The sequence below is a fragment of the Fundulus heteroclitus genome, chromosome 7 (genome assembly GCF_011125445.2).
Source record: "Fundulus heteroclitus isolate FHET01 chromosome 7, MU-UCD_Fhet_4.1, whole genome shotgun sequence".
Taxonomy (NCBI): Eukaryota; Metazoa; Chordata; class Actinopteri; order Cyprinodontiformes; family Fundulidae; genus Fundulus; species Fundulus heteroclitus.
In genome coordinates this window covers 11,464,777-11,479,501 of record NC_046367.1, presented here as the reverse complement: position 1 = coordinate 11,479,501, position 14,725 = coordinate 11,464,777, and the positions used below count along the sequence as shown (strand labels likewise).

At 39.4% G+C, this 14,725-nt stretch overlaps 1 protein-coding gene across 1 annotated transcript in view; it reads left to right on the top strand.

Annotated features, from left to right (window-relative positions):
• Nucleotides 1-14,725, top strand: part of itgav (integrin, alpha V) — a 55,321-nt gene that overhangs the window by 27,594 nt on the left and 13,002 nt on the right. Inside the window, exons 7-19 of the mRNA XM_012882756.3 lie at nucleotides 881-1,003; nucleotides 1,811-1,855; nucleotides 2,938-2,981; nucleotides 4,631-4,687; nucleotides 6,925-6,977; nucleotides 8,610-8,685; nucleotides 9,725-9,854; nucleotides 10,607-10,704; nucleotides 11,427-11,520; nucleotides 11,605-11,650; nucleotides 12,104-12,211; nucleotides 12,559-12,614; nucleotides 14,152-14,306. Of these exons, the coding sequence (XP_012738210.2) occupies nucleotides 881-1,003; nucleotides 1,811-1,855; nucleotides 2,938-2,981; nucleotides 4,631-4,687; nucleotides 6,925-6,977; nucleotides 8,610-8,685; nucleotides 9,725-9,854; nucleotides 10,607-10,704; nucleotides 11,427-11,520; nucleotides 11,605-11,650; nucleotides 12,104-12,211; nucleotides 12,559-12,614; nucleotides 14,152-14,306 (1,085 nt within the window). The remainder of the gene's footprint in view (nucleotides 1-880; nucleotides 1,004-1,810; nucleotides 1,856-2,937; nucleotides 2,982-4,630; nucleotides 4,688-6,924; nucleotides 6,978-8,609; nucleotides 8,686-9,724; nucleotides 9,855-10,606; nucleotides 10,705-11,426; nucleotides 11,521-11,604; nucleotides 11,651-12,103; nucleotides 12,212-12,558; nucleotides 12,615-14,151; nucleotides 14,307-14,725) is intronic.

Sequence of the window (14,725 nt, the reverse complement as noted above, 5' to 3'; positions counted from 1 at the left end):
AGGAATCTTCAATAACAACGGCTCCCTAAAGGCCTTCTTCACCGTGACACTTTCAGTCACACCTGGTCCTCCAGTTGCTGCAGTGGCCAGTAGAAATGGCATTTGGGCCTCAACTGCTGTGGGCAGAATCTGCAAAGGAGGCCCTTACATAAAACATTTCCTTGTTTTTTTTATCCATTTTATTTCTCAGCAGTTTATTTGTCTTTTTTTCATTTTATTACATCAAGTTAAATACAGACACAGGCTCAGGGTTGTACTGATGTAGAAACGTTCTGAGTGTGAGCAACTGGGCCCTCAGCATGACTCGGTGCTTCGTCTCACACCGGACAGCAGCCCGCATCATCACCACCTTAAGAGTTTAATGAGGAGGTGAGGTTAAGGTGGGCTGGGCTGCAGACGATGTGTCCATAACAGCGGATGGTTGTAATCGCCGTTTCTGTCTGACCTCAGAGGGTGTGACAGCGGCTGCATCCTGAACGCTGAGTCAGGAGCACACATGTTTTCTGGCTGCGTGTCGAGGCTCCTCCTTGGCTGTGTTCTCCTAATTACTGTTTCCTGTTGAGTCGACACTTGCAATTGAACAACCAAATACACACACACACACACACACACACACACACACACACACACACACACACACACACACACACACACACACAGAGCTCTGTTTCTGATTAGACAGCTGTTGGTCCTGTAGCTTCTTTAATTATGTTTTTGTAAACCTCTTTTTTATATATATATATATATATATATATATATATATATATATATATATATATATATATATATATATATATATATGCATACTTGTTTTTCTTAGTTTTCACTTTCTATTCTCCAAAGTGGCTCCTTGTTCTTAGACGTTGTCCTCTCTCCTCAGGCCAGTTGATTTCAGATGACGTCGATGAGATTATCACCCGTTTCAGCAACAACTACATCACGCAGTACGGAAGCACACTGTCCACCAAATCAGCTGCTGCTGAGTTTGACGACAGCTACCTCGGTAATCACGCGCATGGTTGATTAAGATACTTTTTTTTGTCAATACAATCATTGGGCCGGCGGCGTCATATTAATCCATATTGATAAAAAATAGGCTGTCACTGAGGTTCATAGGTGTGTGAACGCAGATGGTTTGAGCAATGCAGTGAATGTGTTAACCTGGGTGTGGCTGAAGTGATTTTTTTTTAGTCTCTGCTACTAACAGTTACATCGCAGCTGGAAGCAGGGGTGCCATATAGGGAGGGGGGGGGTGGATTTAGGATATTTCCTAGAGCCCCTTACTCACAGGGGGCCCCAAAAAGAAGTGTACATGTACAGTGGGTACGGAAAGTATTCAGACCCCTTTAAATGTTTCACTCTTTGTTTCATTGCAGCCATTTGCTGAAATAAAAAAAAATCCTTTTTATTTCTCATTAGTGTACACTCAGCAACCCATCTTGACAGAAAAAAACAAATGTAGAAATTTTTGCAAATTTATTAAAAATGAAAAACTGAAATATCACATGGTCATAAGTATTCAGACCCTTTGCTCAGTATTGAGTAGAAACACCCTTTTGAGCTAGTACAACCATGAGTCTTCTTGGGGATAGTTTTTTTTTTTTTTTTTTTTCAGCAAATGGCGGCAATGAAACAAAGAGTGAAATATTTAAAGGGGTCTGAAAACTGTCCGTGCCCACTGTATATATGAGCTTTTGGGATGATTTAGCTTTTTCTGTCATGGGTTCCAAAACTCATGGCGGCGCCCCTGTCTAGAAGAACACAGGGTTTGTGTATTTTCTGAGCAAGTTTATGTCTCTTTGTTTAACAGGATACTCTGTGGTGGTCGGGGATTTTAACGAGGATGGAAAGGAAGGTATGTTTTGAGGATGCATCTGTTTGTGTAGTTTTGAACCCCAGTTACTCGTTGAACTGAAAACTGTTTAAATGTGTACCGATGCAAAAAGACACGCGTAAAGTTCAAATTGGCACATTTCTTGCTAATTGTCAGTAATGGAAGCCATTTCAGTTTAAAATATCTGCCGGTTCAGTGTCTCAGTATGATATAGCGAAGGTATATCATCATTGAGTGTAAATGCTATGGTTTTATTATATTTACATGTTAAAATGTAGAATTTAAAACAGAAATCTATAAAAAAAAGGGCTATCTGTAAATCTGAAAAGCAACATCTCACTCTTACCAATCTCACTGTTGCCAATTAAAGTGACATATTGATTAGTTTTAAAATGTTTACAGAGGCTAGACATTATTAAAACCAGTTGTATACTAGGACTTTAGATTTTATCATGATACATTGTGGTACTATTGCGATAATGATAACAGTGATGATAAAAGACTATTACCAGTTTTTATCAAAGTTTTTAGGTAACTTTGTGGCTGTGACTTCATGTCAATTACAGCCCCATAAATACAAATACTGTCCTTAAAATATCACATTTAGTATTGTAACATATATTCAATAAACTTTTATTTACATAGCACCAATTCAGCTGTTATCCTAGCCTGAGACCAGAAAAGCTTTATAAATTTGGCTGAAGTTTAATTTTTAAATGTAACCTTTTAATTGTGTGTAAGGAAGGTTTGTTTATAAAGCGCCTTACCCAGACACAAAGCACTGTACCAGGAAAATGACATTTAAGATATACATAAAACAAAAAACAAAAAAGTTTATGTAAAAAGCACAGTAAATATATAAAGACATAAGAAAGCAGAAATTAAAAGCCTGGTGAAACAAAATGACTTTCAATTGTTTTTTAAAAATATGTGCAAAGTCAGCAAACTTGTGTTGAACAACTTCATGTTCCAAAAATTTGGAACATTTTTAACCCCATGATCGGGCCAATATTGGCAGCAGTGGAAAGTTTCATAAAAACCACAAACGTCGCTGTTTTCTCTGGTTAGATTTCCTCAGTCTTTGTCTTTTCTGCCTTCAACAGATTATGTGACTGGAGTACCCAGAGGGAGCAAGGCACTGGGTTATGTAAGTATAAAAGGTCAAACACATCTTGGTCAGAGCTCCAATCTGTGATAGACTGCCAGAGAGAGATCTGAACCCAGTGTGAACAGAACGAGGCGAATTTGGGCTTAATTGTTGTGGTCTTCAGCTGAAAGGTTCCTCTGGGTTATTTAGGCTGGAAGTCACCTGAGACCGCTGCTGTATTTAAAAACTCAGCCATGTTGCTACATTGTTTTAACTGGATGCTGTGCATGTCCTCCAAAGAAGTGTTGTCCTCCTAGTACGTATTAGTTGAGTTTCTCAAAAGACTGTCTTGTGTAGTTGACTAACCCGCTCTTGTTCTTTAGTCTGATGGCAGTAGATCAGAGATTTTAGGGTCCATTTCCAATTTGTATAAAGTTCTGACCCGTGATCTGGGTTTCTTTTAAAGGGCAGGATTTTTAGCCGGATTTTTGCCCCGATCTTCCCCTTCCGAGAGGCGCCGACTATCGGCGTGTCTCTTAAGAGATATTCCTGCCGTGTGTGGTGTAGAGTGATCTGGTCCGCTCGGTAGAACGTTTTTCTCTGTTAAAATTAGTCCACAAACTGTCGCCATTATTCTTCCTGGTCGTCCATGTTTATTTACTCTGAACTCACGTTTGATCTTGAGAGGATTCACAAGACTTCCCGTCTGACGTGTGAATGATCCTGAGTGAAATGTGTACGCGTGTACTCTCAGGCTTTGAAAATCGGCCGACTTTTTTAAAATCCTGCCGTGTGAACCAGCCGTTAGAAATATAAATGAAACAATATCGTTTTTCTATTTTCTATATAAATTCAACATTAGATTGTATCAGCATTAAGCTGTTTTTTTCTCCGCTGCACAAATCCATAAAAATTCTCCAGGTTATGGGACGCCATTATCGATAAATAAAATCCAGCAAAAAGCGTTATCGCCCATCCTCCATTATAACACAGATAAGGGCTTTCACAAACTTTTCTCGTGGTGTTGTACATCTATAAATGGATAATGACTTAGTTTAGAAAGTATTCTACAATCGTTTTCAATGGTGTCCACCTTAGTATCTTGAGGAAAAAGCTCCAGTTTTTTATTTTGTACACAGGAGTTCAAAGAGGCCTTTCTGTTGTAGTTTATCGATAATTTTTTATGAGGCATCTGCTCTCCATGTGAGAGAAAGCAGTCAGTAATCCACAGCTCTACAGTTGAACAGGATTTCTCTATTTATTTTCAGATGAAATGATTACAGGTTGCCTTTAGAATCTTACATTAGCGATCAGCATGATTAGTGCAGATGGTTACCAGCTGATTTCTCTGTGCATGGCTAATAATCAGGAAGTCAGGTTTGCTTGTTTATATAAAAGAAGTCAAGTTTAAATTAGACTGTTGGTGAGCCTAGCGGTGCTCTCTAGCAGCTTCTAAGTGGACTTGTTTACAACCATTTTCTAGTTCCCATTTCTATTTCTGCTCACTGAGTGTTTCTCATTTCCTTCAAACAAACCATGAGTTATTTTCACTTTAGATTTCCCCCTTCAAAATATTCTTAACTCATTTAAAGCTATATTACTGTCGTACTAAAAGGATCAGTAAGTGGATTTGCTGTGAAATTCAGAACAATTTAGGTCTTGGTGCATCTAATATGAGGCTTATTGTATGTTCTGCATTGTTGCTTCAGGTGAACATCTTCAATGGGGCCAACATGGGGTCCATGATTAACTTCACCGGCTCTCAGGTAAGCTGTGCGGTCTGGTAAATGATGTAAAGCAAAGGCAATGAATTCTGGCTGCATAGATGTGTTAGAACTTAACTAAAATTTACATCTGTGTGTAATACAGCTCTACTAAACTATATATATATATATATATATATATATATATATATATATATATATATATATATATATATATATATATATATATATATATATATATATGTATATGTGTGTGTGTGTGTGTGTATATATATATATATATATATAGCTAGATGTCACGTCCTATAAAGTCACCACTTTGTAAACCATGAGCAATTACCACAATGCTGCGCAGAACAAAACAGTAATTTCCTTTTAGAACATAATTGTCCAACAGAACAAATAAAATTACATGTTGGATTTAGAGCCATAGTTATAACAGAGAGAGCAGGAGACAGAAAAGGGTGTCACATTGAAATAGCTCTGTGGTATCGGCGTAAACCTTCAACCTGTATTCAGCTGGTGGTAAACCGTTGTCAGGAAACAATGTAGTGTGAGGCTGCTGAAGAAAAGACGCTCTGCTTCTGAGCCGAGTGACCTTTGGCAGGATTTCTTTGTCTCCACTGGGTTGTTTCTTCCAAATGACAGGAAGACTCTCCATCTGTCCACAGAACTGTCTTCTTCTGCTCACTAGCAGGCTACTGGTTTTACAGCGCAGATTACTCTCCTGGCAAAGCTTTTCACACCTCTTGAAAGTTTTTTCTAGTTTTCTCATGTCACAACCCAGACAAAGTTGTAGACATTTAAATGATGTTGTTTATATTTAGAGGTGTCAGAGTAAATAGGCTAAATGCATAAGTGGGGTCACACCTTCCAGATTCTTTGGGGTTAAAAAAGAGGTTATTTTTGTTACAGTAGTTATAATATTAATTCTACTAATATTTTTCACGTTTCTCTTCCTTTTTGTTTGTTTGCTACATAAAATCCTCGTAAAATATATTCAAGTTTGTCCAAAATTGATCTGGAAAGGATCAAGGATGATGAGTGCAAGGCATTGTAAATAAAGAAAATAGTGTTGCAAAAGGAAGAAACAGTATTTGCTTGAAAAATCCAATTTTATTTTTACCCTCCAGCTGAGTGACATCTACCATACGTGCTCATTTTACTTCAGGACCCGTCCAAATAAACAGTTCATGCTGCTTTGATCTCCTCTAACCTTTATGACTATTGTTCTTTATAAGGCTTTTCCAAATGAAGATAAAAAAAAACAAATTCAAGTTGTTTCGAGGGAACTCTTACAGATGGCTTCAGCTGCCCCGTAGTTTTTAAGACATGCAACATTTTCCGTTTTATTAACCTGAGAATTAATGTTCAGTAAAGGATTTCTCCGAAACGTTCTGTTTTATCCAGCAAGATTGTTTACGGCGTCAGCTTTATCTGCAGTGCAAAGCACATGGTGTCACCGTCTTGGCAGATGACTAACCCATGAGTCATTCAGTAAAAAGGAGTAAATATCAGACAGGACTCTTTTAATTTACTCTGGCCGTTTCCTGTGTGCGTTTCCACTGTGAGTGGGTGAGACTATAGTGTGAGAGACAGCGGTTACTTTCATGAAAATAAAAGGTTTTGACTTTCACTTATAAAACTATACCAGTGATTCTGTCTTAGCAATAAAATGCTGTATAACTCCCATAAAATCACTAGGGTTTCACAAAGTGTAACTTTACCAGCGTTTGAATGGATTACTGACACAGACTTTTTGTATACTTGCTTTTGAACTGTGGTGGAAGAAGAAAACTACCCTTGTTCCAGGAAAAGCGCCCTGCTGTCAAAATGCACCTAAAATGTGGGAAGGAGCAATTTATTAGTCATTCAGGAATGGATGACCACTGAATCAACTCCTGGTGCTGATGGAGAAAAGCTTTAGGTTGAAAAGCGGGGAGGAGAGGTTGTCATCTGTGGAGTTAATGACAGAGTTCCTCTTCACGTTGCTGCCCAGCCCTGTTTACTCGCCCTGTGAACCCAGCAGCCTCTCTTTTATCAGCCTGCTTCCTTTGGTCCTTGGCTAGTCTTTATCACCGAACTCTCCTCAGCCACTCAAGCTCCCTTAGAGCTGTCGGTCAGAAACACTGGCAGTGGGGTTGGCCTTTTCCAGTTTTCACAGCCACTGGAATTTGGGAGGGCGGGATCCACACGCTAACTTGATGATAGAGTGACAGACCAGCTTTCTGAACTGCCCATCTCATCTTTTTCCCCCTCCTCTTGTCTCTGTCCTACAGATGGCTGCCTACTTTGGACATTCGGTGGCTGCCTCTGATGTTAATGCCGACGGGTAAGTGTGCATCCTGTCTGCCTCGAAGATGACTCTTCTACCAGCTGACGTTTAAAGACTTAAAGGCTTAATGAACCACGCGTGGAAGAGCCCCGCTGCCCCTGCTTTGATGCTGTTTAAGTGAAACCGGGTTTAGACCTGGTGTGCTGGTGACATCATTAAATACAGAGGTCACATTTGAAGTGTTTATGGCTCTGCTCGTTTAGATCATGTGGAGGAAATGACTTAGACTTAGAGACTTAGACTTCGTTGGATTCTTCGTTTTAAATTCTTCAGAAATGTGTTGCGTTGCAGCCTGAAAAAGGAAAACCATGCTTTCCTGTACGGCGTCCGCCACATTTACTGGCACCCCTGGTAAACGTATTAAAAGCCTCTTTACTAGCGACTTCCTGTTTCCCTGGGATATAAATATGATGTGACACATAGGTCTATTTCTTTTAGACCCTCTTCAGAATGCGAAAGGTGAGCCAACGTGCCATTTTACTTAGGTACATGCTTGTCAATCTTCATATGACCAGCACTCAGCCAGACCTGCCCATATCATCAGTCAGAGCTAATGAATTGGCACGATATCCCTTGATTAACCTTCACTCCACTTGTAAAACAGCTTAGTTTTCTTGAGGAAATTCACACCTGATATTGTCTGATTGAGGTGATTCTGTTGTTTCATTCCTAATCAGAGCGATGGCAGAAAAGGTAAACTGTAAGAAAACAAAGCTGGCAAAGGACATGCCGCTCTTGTCACCCCCATTCAGGGTGGAATATTGTTAAAGATGACATGCAGCAAAGCAAGGATTCTTGGAGTCACCAAGTCTCCACAACAACCTAACTATAACACCATATCCATGTTCCAATCAGTAGCTCTAGAGACATGCTTTAAAAAGAGAAGGCATTTTCTGTCTTCATCACAGATGAAAATGTGAAAACTAGTTGCCTGTAACCATTTTTTTATACTCTTGGATGAGAATGAGGCTTTTGGAGACAAACATTGCAGGTTATTCTGATGTTGAATAAAGGATGAATGTGTGAGAAAGCACCTCATGCCCATTGTTATGTATAGTGGAGGATCTGTGATGCTCTGGGCCTGTTTTTTTTTTGGTTTTTTTTAATAAAGTGTATGGCATCATAAAGTCTGTGAAATACCAGGAAGCTTTAAGTCAATAGTCTGGTGAACTGTACCAGCAGACTGAGACATGGGTCATCCTTTGGGCGTTCAGCAGAGTAGCGAGTCCAATGCAGAATTGACAAAGACTCCTGGATAGGTGTCGGAACGTTTTCAGAGAGAATTGAATGAAAGTCCAGTCTCCTCCGATTTAAGCATGTTTGCTGTTTTTGAGCACACCCATCTTTATTTGTTTAACAGCTACAACTGCAATAAAAATAGTCTCACATATAAAATACAAAGCAGATGTCATTTAATCCGGTTTGTGGCCGTTGTTAATTTGCAAGCACTGCTCCTGGCCACATCTTGAGGCTGATGTAAGTCATTAATCCAGGTATAAAGCAGTTGAAACAAGTTGCTGTTTGGTGCAGGAAATGCATCCAATTGTGTGTTGGGCTCCAATGAAAGATAACCAATGATCACATGAGTTTTTTTTTTTGTTGTTTTTTTACATTTTGTCTGTGTTTCAGGTTCATGGATCTGTTGGTTGGAGCTCCCCTCTTCATGGACAGGGGCTCGAACGTGAAGCTGAGGGAGGTGGGACAGGTAGGAAGCATTCACACAGCATTCATTAAATGCCAACAGTAGGTGGAACAGATCGGGACGGATCAGTGCCAGCACATAAATGTCCCGAGGCTAGAAATGTTGTTCCACACCAGTTTGAAAAGTAAATGAAATAAAGAAGCCAGTGGGCCTGACAGACAAGCAAAAACATGTCTCCTAGAACAGCTCACTACGGTTTCCAGCAGATGTCAATCCTGCAATCCTTCCCCCAGCCCATCCAGATTGTGTTCTTTTTATCCAAGAAATGGTTTTACAGATGAAGCAAAAGGCAATCAGCAGCAGCGACATATGCTAATGCTGATGCTAATGAGGAAGACAAACTGCTTTAAAACCACAACTGCAGGCAGGCTGCCCGAGCAAATACTGCAGCCTGACTTATTAACTAGCTGATAGAAGCTTTTTATGTTTTCCTTACTTTTAAAGGTAATAATGTATCATATTCTGCACAATCAGCTCTGGAAAACTATTAACAAACGAATGTAACAATAAATAGATGTTATCTTGTGCAATGCTACAACTGTAATAATCGAGCAGCAACAGGAATAATTGTTGCTTTTCTTTTTAGAATATAAATAATCGGATTGTGTTACAGGTTTTAAGTTTTTGCCTGAATATAATAAAACTATAAATACATTCATTCAACCTCCTGCTCTGCGGGAAAAGCAAGAATGCTAAAAGAAGAGGCTGTATGTCCAGTTTTCTGTTTTACTTCAGACTTTAAGCTCATTCCCTTAAGAAATAGTTTATACTTTGGGATGATTTCCTACTTTCAAATTCAGGATGTATGTTGTGTCTAACAATTGAATTGCCCTTTTCTAGAAATACTTATATAGATGATTGATTTTGTTAAGATAATTGTTTCAGCTCCAAATTGGTCATGACGGGATAATAAACTAAAGAGAAGAAATGAATGAGCTGTTTAAAGATTGTGCCAAAAACATGAACATGATGCACAGACATATGTTTTCTTTCATCTTTCCTTACCGTCTGTGTGGCTGTTTTTGTTGTGTGTGCTCTGCAGGTGTCTCTGTACCTCGGTCGCGGCGGCTTCTCCTTCAGCCCGCCTCAGCTTCTGACAGGCTCAGAGGTTTACGCCAGATTCGGCTCTGCCATCGCAGCAGTGGGGGACCTGGACAGGGATGGTTACAACGGTTAGATCCATTAGCATTTTTCGGGGAATGTTTTATGTAGCTTTACAGAAACCAGATTGTAATTTAGACCCTGAAGCCAGGTTTGGCACCTCAAGCTTTTCTAAATACCTGAGAACATACGTAAACCATTCTCAACGAGAGGGTGCAGTATGGAGGACCGAGTCTTCCATATCTAAAAATAAATACAGAAATAAATAAATGCTCAATAAATAAATAAGCATACAATTATTTGCCACCAAATTAATAAATGTAGGTAGAAATTAAATTATACAGTGAGACATAAATGTATATATCTCTTTTAATTAGCTTATTTATTTATTCCCCTTTGTAATAATTACCTTATTTATTTATTGTGCGTTATAATCTTCAACTTTATTTATCAATTACTTATATTTTTTAAGTATTTATTTATGTGCATGTTATAATATTTTTGTCTGTTTTATTCTTCCTTTGTATTTTTTTACCCTATATATTTCTGTGATGCTATTTATTTCTGCCTGTCCTTTTTACATTTCTGTATGCATTTCATGCATACTGTATGCTTATTTATTTATTGAGCATTTATTTATTTCTGTATTTATTTTTAGATATGGAAGACTTGGTCCTCCATAGTGCAGACTTGTAAACCAACAAATGTAAACGTTGTCACGGCTGTGTTAAAGTTGCTTAAATTTCTATAATGTTATCTTTAGCAGCAACAGACCCTGATGCCAGTGTTTGAGTTCCTCGTGTCTTCTGTTTCACCCCTTCAGATGTGGCCATCTCTGCTCCCTACGGAGGCCCCGACCACAACGGCTTGGTCTACATTCATTATGGCCTCTCCTCAGGGATTGGCCATACACCTTCTCAGGTAAACCTTGAAAGCTTCAGACATTAGCCCCTTTCAGATCATCCCATCAATCTGTTGTTTACACCTGCTGATCAGCTTAAAGGTCCCAACACAGGATGATCAGAGTTGATGCACCCCTGTTGTAGATCTGCTGCATCTTCGTAGGCAGTCACTGAGCCGTGGTGACAGTGAGACGGGATTTTGGATCGAATGTGACGAAGTGATATAGTAGATGATGTAAAATAGTTTAAAATAGATGTCTGTGTCTACATCTTATTGTTTCATCCCTTGGGTTTAGGAACCTGGGTATACTTGTGTGATTTATAGGTTGAGTTAAGAAGCTCAGCAGAGGTCTGAGAGAGCCATACAGGATCTCAAATCCAAAGGGACGTAATGAGAAGTGTTGGCACTAAGCCTACGCGTAAAGCCACTGGAGTGTTTTTTATATATATATATATATATATATATATATATATATATATATATATATATATATATATATATATATATATATATATATATATATATATATATATATTTGTTCAGTTTCAGTTTGAAATTAGCTAACTTTAATTCCCAGGTATGGAACTATAAAGCTGTGAGGTTTGGACCTCCTTCTTCACACCCTTCCTATGCATTTTTTACTTTTTTATTAATGAAATCAGATGGTACAAATTTTTTTACAAAATTGAAGATTCACAACAAAATTTTTGCCAACATTATATTTTGTCTGTCTCTCTCAGGTCTTGCAGGGTAAATGGGCGTCCAGCTACATGCCGGCTAGCTTTGGCTATTCCATGACTGGAAATACTGACATAGACCAGAATGGATATCCAGGTAAACTTATACATGTATAAAGAGGCCCAGCAAGGAGCTAACATGCTGCTGGGAATAATGCTAAACTGTGATTCTGTCCAACAGACTTAATAGTTGGAGCATTTGGAGCAGACAAAGCCATTTTATACAGGTAATCTGATCTTAATCTGGTTTCCTCAGTGCTGGTGTGTGTGTGGTACGTGTGTGAGATCCCCTGCTGTGGCTGTGTGATGCTTCTGACTGAAATTGGGGAGTTAATGAGCGAGGCCACCTCTGATATCAAAGAGCTACTGTTTTTCATTCACCTGACTCCTACTGGCTTTATAGATGCTACGAGGACACGTCTACCCCTACTGCACAGAGGACTATATGTCCTTAGTGTTGGAATATGTTAACCCTTTTTATGCCAAGCAAAACACCATCTCAGTCTAACCCTGTAGAACCTTAAACCACAAACTGTTTATTCAGTCACACTATGTAATTTGGCCTAGATCACATTCTCAACCAGCAAAGTAGTCACCTATAGTTAACCATGTATATGTGGACACCCTGTAAACACGAGCTACTGTCAAGTAATTTGTGCTTCTGTGATTCTGTGTATCAGAGCTCGTCCAGTGATCAGTGTGAACGCCACATTAGACATAACCCCCCAGATCATCAACCCAGAGGAAAAAGACTGCACCATTCCTGGTACCTCCACTGCTGTGTCATGGTAAGGGCTCACATTTTGAAATTTTCATTTTTATCCTGATAGGGTCGTTTGTCTTGTAAAAAAAAAAATATAACAAGACAAAGCAGTTCAGTTTCTGTTATTTGATGAACTTTAAATTGTTTTTTTTTTTGGCTGTAAGTCTTGAGTTATTACTAAACTACCCACAATGCTTTTTGTTTACTTATTTCTTTTAGATCCGAGCTAATCTCATAAAAGTTTTTCAGTAATTTTAAACATAGGAATACCAATAGACTGGCGTCTGTCCAAACCCTTAGTTTGTCTGAAACCTGGCTCCAGTCCCGTAAATCTGTCGGATTTTGCTGAGATTACTTTGCTATGCTTCGCAGTTTTAAAGTGAAGTACTGTCTGGCAGCCGGCGGCATTGGAGCTCCAGCCTCCCTGAGTAAGTAAGACAGCTGCACTTAACTGCTGCTTTCCCTTCAAAACATACTACTTAGTGATATTTAAAACCTCCTATTAGCATACAGGTGGATAAATTAGAACAGGGGTTCCCAAACTTCAGCCAGCTACCCTCATAACAAACACTTTTTTTTTATTTATTTATTTTTTTTTGTGGCGGGGGGGTCATAATGTTATGACTTTATTCTTGTAATTTACCTCCCAAAAATTGTATTAGGGCAATTGTAGAATAAAGAAAATTAATTATTGGCAACGGAGAAGAAAGTGTTGGCCTAGAGGTTAGGACAGCGCGCTTGCGCTCTGAGAAGGATGCAAGTACCCGGTTCAATCCCCACTGCCTGCACTCTGGGTCCCTGAGCAACACCCTTTTTTTTCTTTTTTTTTTCTTTTTTTTTTTCTCTTTCTTTTTTTCTCTTTCTTTTTTTCCTGAGCAACACCCTTAACCCCAGATTGCTCTCCAGGCGCGGCACAGTGGCAGCCCACTGCTCCCCAAGGGTGGTTAAGACCCAGAAGTGAATTTCTGTTCAATTTATTTATTTATTTATTTAAAATTCCCCCCAGAAATTGTTTAATTTCACAAATGTGTGAGAAATTTGATGTTGACAAATGTTTTTAACATTGTGAAGTAATTTGAATCATCGTTTGGATCATCTCATGACCCCCATGTGGTGTCTCGCCACATGGGACCCACATGGGGGTCAGGTCCACCATAGACTTTGCATGTTAATCTGATGCGCTTGATGCTCAAAAGGCGTTTGGTCTGAGCGCAGCATTACCTTTAGGGGGCACAGTATCCACTGCTTAAGGTTAGCTTGAGACAGCGGCGGCAGAATGCATGCAACAGCATCGCTGCCATGAATCTTGGTCAAACAATGACTCCATAATTCAAAACCTCCATGACGCACTTCCTGACGCACCCGGACCTCCCATCATGGAAATGGAGCCATTGCTACCACCATGCTCCCCCACACGTAACACAGGACATCTCTGTCACTTGTACATGTTCAAAACAATGTAGGTATTCTCACTGTGCCATTTGTAATAGGAGGACCACTGCAATCTGGAACACGCTCCAGAATACCTTCATAAAAAATATCATTCATCTTCTGGCTGATTTTTGACCTTGTAACTCGGTATTAATTGTCTGCAAATGGGCTCTTGCCACCAGAAGGGCTAACACTGCAAGCTTATTGGTTTAAAAAATGTCCTAAAGTGGAAGGTGGCAGGCTTAGTAATTTAACCCATGAGTGTGTCCTTTTTTTTTAATGACTGAAAACATACAAAACTACCCCCCCCCCCTTTTTTTACGAAGGGAAAACCTTTGTAGAATTTCCTTTCCTCGGCCAGCTGACTGGAAGCTTGTAGCAACAGGTAGGGGAGGGGCTGTGGTCTACTATCTGCAGTGAAAGCTGTGGTTGCTCTGACACTTTGTCTTATCTCATCAAAAGTAACTGGAATGGAAGCAAGAGAGTGATAGAAAATGTTCCCCTTCTAATCTTGGTTTCTGCTTACTGCCCAAGGTTTTCGCATAGACCTGACACTGGATCGCCTGAAGCAGAAGGAGGCGACCAAACGCGCTCTCTTCCTGTACAGTCGGACCTTCCAATACTCTAAGAACATGACGGTGAACAGCAACAGACGCCTGGCCTGCGAGGAGCAGTTTGTGTTTTTAAGGGTGAGAAAGATAGAACCAACTGAAACTGTTCTCTTGGTCAAGAATTAATAATAATAATAATAATAATAATAAAGATAACAATGATTATAATAGTTTGATAAATTATCAACTCCAACAAGTGTTTGGTTGCCAAATGTAGAGGGTACACCAGTGTGACCTCAAGATTTTTTTTATTTGAGGTGGTTAATAATTACATGACATTTATTCGTTCTAATCGATACAGAACCTGTTTGTTGGGTTCTCTGCTATAAGCTAGTTACACGGTTCCTACACTTCCTGGAAAAGGGTGGCATTTCACCTGTAAAAGTATGGAAAAAGAAAACGGTGTATGGAAAAAAATGGGTCTTTCCAGACTCTTTGATGTGTTGTCTTCAATTTGTCCAACTGTCACCTATATGTTCGTTGTGCATCCATCCCTG